Source organism: Notothenia coriiceps, unplaced genomic scaffold (assembly GCF_000735185.1).
Source record: "Notothenia coriiceps isolate Sejong01 unplaced genomic scaffold, NC01 NC01_scaffold00021674, whole genome shotgun sequence".
Classification (NCBI taxonomy): domain Eukaryota; kingdom Metazoa; phylum Chordata; class Actinopteri; order Perciformes; family Nototheniidae; genus Notothenia; species Notothenia coriiceps.
This window is the reverse complement of record NW_011354375.1, coordinates 60,490-67,490: the sequence shown is the minus strand read 5'-3', so window position 1 is coordinate 67,490 and position 7,001 is coordinate 60,490. Positions and strand designations below refer to the sequence as shown.

The following is a 7,001-nucleotide window of genomic DNA, read 5'->3' as shown; positions in this document are numbered from 1 at the left end:
AAATCCCCACAATGCTTTGCGCACGGACCAATTTCCCAAAATCTATGGCGGAAAATGTAAGGCGAGGCCTCTCATATGACGCACTCTGCACACTTGCTCGCCTGTTCCACCTGTTCGTTTTCCGAATGCCAGGAAGGATTCTTGCCTCGCTTCTGAAGCAAGTGACTCGGAAGACATGTGCTACCAAGCAAGCGTACACCCAGGGTGTGTGAAGGTTGGTCTCTGGGAGGACTGGGTGGACAGGCTAAACCTGGGACTCCTCCACTAATAGGACAGTCTGGTCTGCCAAAACCAAACAGAATGGTAAACACCAGGTATACACTGAGGCAAGTTACATGTCAACCAGTTTTACAGTACAACGGACACAGTTAAATAGTGTGTAAGGTCAAATGTAAATAGATCCATTTAACTTCAAGAGTCAGGGTTCCATTATTCAAACCTATTGGTCTATTCAATTATCTACATTTCCAGAGAATGATCCTCACAACTTGTTACGTCCGACCTGTTCATATGATGTGTCATAGCTTGACAAGAATCTCCTGATGCACTTGACTGCCACACAAAATGCACAATCAGAATCACAATTCCTTTATTTGTCCCGCAATGGGGACATTTACAGTATAAAAACAGCAGAAGTATAGTGCAGATAAAGTAAAGAGAATAGACTTGCATATTAAAAAAATATTATATAACAAAGTAGACGCATGTTATTGATAATAAAAAGTAAAAAACGATGGCAGTATATTTTTGAAAAAGAGACAATATAAGATGTAGCTGGTACTTTTTACATAGACATACTTGCATATATATCACCTTTTGTTCTCCACTTTGAGGCAAACAAAGGCCACAGAAGGAACAGCCCTGTTGAACTGTTCTTGGTAGGAGAGAGGTCTTCTCTTGGGATCCAGCCCCTTCGCTGTATCAAACACATGTTGGCTCTTCCTCTCACACCTCTAACTCTGTTATCTCCTTGGTTACCAGGTCAGGGACAGTGTGCTTAGATGTCATCAATCAGACATGGACGGCCCTCTATGGTGAGTGTCCAAACCGCTTATGTGTCCATATTGAGTTTCCCCACTGGGGTCTGTGTGTTGACGTGCAGAGAACTTGACACTGTGCCCTCGGCACCAAAAGGTGACGTCGGCCCCTCCATTGACCACATTAGGGAGTGGAGCACAATTGGCTGTAATCTACTTAGTGAGGGGAGAAGTGATCACTGAGGAGGTAATACCCTCACTCAGCAAGGTCAGGAAACATTCACCTCCGACGGGACTGATTCACGGAGCGTCAGCTGGCAGGGACATCACACATCATCTCTGTGTGTCACTCTGCTGCTCTCACTCTCACTCGGTCTCTCCATGTTGCCCTTCTCCCTATTTCCCCATTAACAACAGCTGTTGAGTAATATAAACAGCGTTAGAGTTATAACCCGAGGAGATGTTTCAGCCTCCTTCCTCATAAATAAAATGTAAGAAAATTGATTCAGAATGAACTCTGATTCCAGTGTTTTGATATAAAAGGGAAAACCGTGTATGCCATGTGAGTAAACTTGGCCTGTTTATTTTTCTGCTCTAAAATAAAGTCAAACCCCTGTAAGAATCCCATTTGTAAACATACAATGCTGCTGATTTTGTTTTGCTTGGTGTTTCAAAATAGAAAATCTGATTGTCCTATTTTCAAAGTATGTCCAATCAACCAAGCATTGTCTGTAACAACGCTTTACAAAGCAAGAGGCAACAAAAGCAGCTGATTACTTCACTCAAACATGAGAACACTTGACAATTGAGGGGTAGATAAGTGTTTGTTTTCCCACTCAAATGGTCCCATCAGTGACACCTAGGAGATGAGAGCAGAACTGCATGTGTTTCCACTAGGCCTCGGCTCTGAGAGAAAGCTGAGGCCTGCTAGCAGGAGGCTAGTGACACAGATCAGCTTGGCTCCAGTCTGAGAGAGCATGTAAGGTTAACACTTTATGCTATATCTGTGTGTTGATTTTTCCTGTGGCAATAACAACGTACATACACAGACATGTAATTGGCAGTATACTGTGTGAGCTTTTCTCCATCAGGTTCCTTCAGAGAAATATTCAAATCTGACAATAACTGCCGTTAAATCACCAGATTATGTAATTATGTGATCACTTCTTCTTCCAGTTGTTAAAGTGGTAAACGTTTGCCCTCTTCTCCAGATTTGACCAACATCTTTGAGTCGTTCCTGCCTCAGCTGCTGGCCTACCCCAACCCCATCGACCCTCTGAACGGAGACGCAGCTGCCATGTACCTCCACCGGCCTGAGGACTACAAGCAGAAAATCAAAGGTTCAACATTCATATCATTACTGCACATCTGCAAAAAAAACGGATTATCAGCATGTTAAAATGTGAAAATAAAAAGAGTAGAGCATAAACAAACATGAAATATAAACATCTCAGAATAGAAAATAAAACGGAACTAAAAAGTCAAAAGTTAACTGTGAAAGATAGAAATCTGTAGACTATCCGACAAATAAACACTATGAAGGGCCAAAGTACAGCTAACACAATTGAAAAGTAGTTTATTATTTACATTACTAACCCTAACCCTGTGCAAGGAATGGCATATTAAATTAAATATAAATGTACAATTATAAGTCCAGTTAACAAAAGAGAAGCTATGGAGCAGTGAGTTCTCAGAGCTGATTTGTTCTCCAGAGTCATAGCAGGAGGAGGAATGTGTTCCTGCTCCGCTCTGAGGAATAACCTAAAGTCATTCTGATCATTATAAGTTTTTCCCAGTCTGACCGTACTCTCTCTTTCTCTTCCTCCACAGAGTACATCCAGAAATATGCAACAGAGGAGGCTCTGAAGGAGCAGGAGGAGGGGGCCGGCGACTCTTCATCTGAAAGCTCCATGTCTGACTTCTCAGAGGACGAGGCCCAGGACATGGAGTTGTAGTGATGGGAGGCCCCCCCCCACCTTTAACCCCCACAGAGACTATATTTGATTTCCTAACCATGAGAAAGCAGACTTATAATATTCACATTTAAACAAGTTAATTTTTTTATTATTATTATTATTACTACTAAACAAGGATTTTTATGGATATTTAGCCTTTGGTGTGTTTGACAGACACCCCTCCCGTTCTGTAGCTGTTCTCCCTTCATCGCTTTCATACTCTCTCCCCATCATCTCTGCATTTTTAAGGTGTGTCATGTAAGCATAGGCAGGAAATCTCCCCGCGAGCGTCTTATTTCTTTACTCAAATTTCCCTTTTTTTTAAATATAAAAGTCTATTTGTTGAGGAGCTGGATCCTAATTTTCTTTCCTAAATGATTCTGACAAACATTATGTTAGTTGCTCCGCTGCAGAGCTGCTAAGGTCTAGCTTGCCTCGGTGCACAGCTCTGCAATATTATCCTAAGGTCCAGATGGTTGTAGAGGCACACAAACACACACAAGGTGTCATAGCACATCTTATTTAAAAATATAAAAAAGTTTGGTGCCAATAGATGCTCATAACTCCCACATGAATGCTTTCTGAGCATATCTTTTTATACAAATAGAATTTTTTTAGCTGAAATAGACCTTTGTTTCTCGTTTAGTTAAAATAATACATTGGCATGTTACTTGAAGTCTTTGTTACTCTCTGACCTACTGCAGCAGTGCAGAATTATTGCTAAATGAGGTCAGGTCAACGTATTAATAAAACACATGACTCGTTACAAGGGGAGTGACAACTCAACGTTACTGTATCACCACGGTAACAATGTAATAACTGGTCTTGAACTGGTTTAAAACAGAGCCACCCTTTAAACCTCTGAGTTTAAATGTTTTCGTTACACCAGCAGACGTCTCATCGTGATGCCACCTGCTTTCAATCACCTTTTTTAAAACACATTTCTGTTCATATCATCGGTCAGAAACAACTCTTCAGGTAGAGAAAGAATGTAATCATCACCTATTCTGGTGAATTTATAAAACCAGCACCTAAGTCAGTTTAATTTTAGATGAAAAGCAACAAAACTATATTGGGGTTTGAGTTTGTGAAGTATGGGTCCTCCTCACATTCCACTGTTTCCTCCATGACCTTCATTCAGGTCTGACCTCTATGTTTGCCATCCAGGATTCAAATTTTGATTATTAGTTTGAAGATTCCAAAAATAAGAGCCCAATGTGTGACATTTAGGCTTGTAGCCATTTTCGTAGAGGGGATCTAATTTCATCTGTACAGACTGGACTTCTTATCTGAAAAAAACCAACTTTGGTTTTATTCTGTTCTGATTCAATGTGGCTGGATTAGATGTAAATCCATCTAGTGTTGAAAGAAATTGCTGTTTTTCGTCTTCTATTCCCTGTATTATTATTTTTTGTGTACGGCCTCTACCTTGTACAGCGATAATCCACCTCTCTGTAGCCTCATGAAAACTCAGTGTTAAACAGGAAACACTGAGCGAGTGTTTGTGGAGGCTGACTGACAGTCAGACTACCTAGAAACCTTGAAATGTATTCACTTCACAGATGGCAGTAAGAATCACTGGCTGCGTTGTTGCGGATCCTACGTGGGAGATTGGAGGCTGAATCTAACTTAAAAGGTCACCGAATCGCTTGTAAAATCAACTCCTTTTCCTGTGCCTCATCACAAAAGGACAGACGGTTTCCAAAAAGTAACTGAAAAGCACACTCGCATTACTTTCATTGTCCTCTTTCTGCGACGTGATCCTGGGAAGGTGTGATCAGTTGGAAATACCCTGTGTGGAGGCACATTTGAGCTAATGTGGGATCTATGGCTCCGGTTTGAAATAGAGTTTGGTTCTATCTTGTATATGGATTAGCATTTTCACCAGGGACATACTGGAGAGATGGAAGTCATAATAATATTTGCTGAAGTGTGCTTTAGACCGGATAGCTAGTTTCACTACTTCAAACAACATCTGCTATATGGCTGTATTACAGATAGTTAATTAGTCTGCCATACATTCATCTGATCTTAGTTAGTGTCAGTTGTTAAATGCAAAACTCCATAGACATGCCTGCTTGTCCTTGTCTTTTGCATTCAGAGTTGTACAGAGTGATTTCAAACCAGGATGATGTTGGACCTGTAGTGAGCCTGATGGATCTGAATGTACAGAAATCAAAAGTGGATCAGAGAACTTTACAAAACATAGGCATTCTTAAAAAAAAACGGAGTTTCTCCCATCAGCCCGGGGGGGGGGAGGGAATGTTAGCTGGGGGTTAGCGTCCAGCAGGATGCAGACGTTTTAACTGTCGCTCCCTTGTGTGATGCTCAGCAGGCAGTGAGGAGATATGTGAATGTTTTCATGTGTTGCGCACTAAGCAGATACCCCACTCTCCCTTCTCTGCCTACAGGTGTGTATTTATTCATTAACTCCTTTTTTGTTTTTAATCTTGCCCATCAGAGCCGCTGTTATCAGTTAGGTTTCACCCTGATGAGAACTTGATGTTTAGTTTTTACTTTTAAGCCATTCATATTGGACTTCTTGTTTTACTTTACATTTGTGCAGTATTGTACTTGAGTGCTGAAAATACAGTATATCTGAGTTGAGAATTGTAATAAAATAGCACATAATGATGCAATGGTGCAACAGGGGACTAATGATATTAGTGTCTTTTTTTTAAAGCAAGACTTTTGTGTTATGCATACATTTGATTTTCAGCATTATTTGCATCTGCTGGGAAATACATTGATGATACACTCAGCTCTGGTAAACAGGACGACCTTCAGATAGTTCTCTTTCCTGCTCTGTTATTCAAGGTCGACAGAATGACTGCCTTTGTGTTTCAGGTTGTCTTCAGCTATAAAGAAAATGTCCTTAAACAAGTGAATGATGATGCTCCTCATTGCAACTTGAATTCTAAATTGACAAAAAACATGTTTACCGCGCTTTTTATTGTTCCTTTTGGCTCCCCCCCCCCCCCCTTCTCGTCCTTACAATAACAAATGTCTTAAGTTTGACTCCAGATAACCATGTGATTGACACAACCTCAAAATTGTAAATGCAAACCTGCTGAGAAGCTCCATAGTCCCACACCCGTATTCACAGCACACACAGCATGGAACATTACGGTTTTTTATAAAACTATGTATTTGTTACCTAGTGTGTGATACTTGAGGGTTAAAAGTCAAAAGGTTTTTTCTGTCTTTGTTCTGAAAAGTCCATCCCTGGTACTATTTTTATCACCCCCTTTGCCCCCCTCTTGTTTTTCTTTGCATTGTGAAGTGGGCATGCTTGTCAAAAAGACAAATGCTCTCTATTAATAGGCTTATAACCTCATAAATAGCTGTGTATAAAATAAACTGTTATAACTTCTTTTTTAATAAAACATTCAATGTGTATAAAAGGTGTTCGTCTGAGCTGATGATTCTTGGCTGTGACTCCTGATACTCTGATCTGTTAGCAGTGACCCTAAGCGTATGGATGTCTAATCCCATTCACTTTCCATCAGAACTGTGAAGACCCTGCTTCTTTTATGCAGTAAACTTGCTTTTAAATCTAATTTTAGAGTTTCAATGGTCTGAATTGGAATGCCACATCTTCTGCGGGAGTATCTGCGTGCACATCTCTCCCAGATGAGCTGAACAGTTATTTTGCTCGCTTCGAGAGCAGCCAGGCTGGGGGTGCAGAGAAGGATCAGGAGCCGTGCCCTTTTGTTTTAGACAGGGCAGATGTGTGTAAATCCTTTTTAAAAGGGTTAACCCACACAATGCTCCTGGACCTGATGGCCTCCCTGGCCGTGTTCCCAGGGTGTGTGCAGTTCAGTGTTCACAGACATCTTCAACAGGTCCCTGCTGCAGTCTTTCCCCACATGCTTCAAACACTCCACCATCGTTCCTGTCCCCAAAAAGACAAAAATCACCAGCCTCAACGACTACCGCCCAGTAGCACTCACCTCCACCATAAGAAGTGCTTTGAGCGCTTAGTGAAAACCTTCATCACCTCCTCCCTCCCTGACTCTGTGGACCCCCTGCAGTTTGCGTCCAAGAGCAAACAGGTCCACAGACTACG

The 7,001-nt window shown here is 41.3% G+C and overlaps 1 protein-coding gene across 1 annotated transcript; it reads left to right on the top strand.

Moving 5' to 3' along the window:
• Window positions 1–880: 880 nt before the first annotated feature.
• Window positions 881–6,338, top strand: ube2h (ubiquitin-conjugating enzyme E2H (UBC8 homolog, yeast); the record flags this gene model as incomplete). Its single annotated transcript, XM_010780359.1, has 3 exons — window positions 881–1,034; window positions 2,189–2,317; window positions 2,808–6,338. Coding segments are annotated over 3 exons (408 nt in total), but the record flags the coding sequence as incomplete, so codon positions are not given.
• Between the last annotated feature and the right edge of the window lie 663 nt (window positions 6,339–7,001).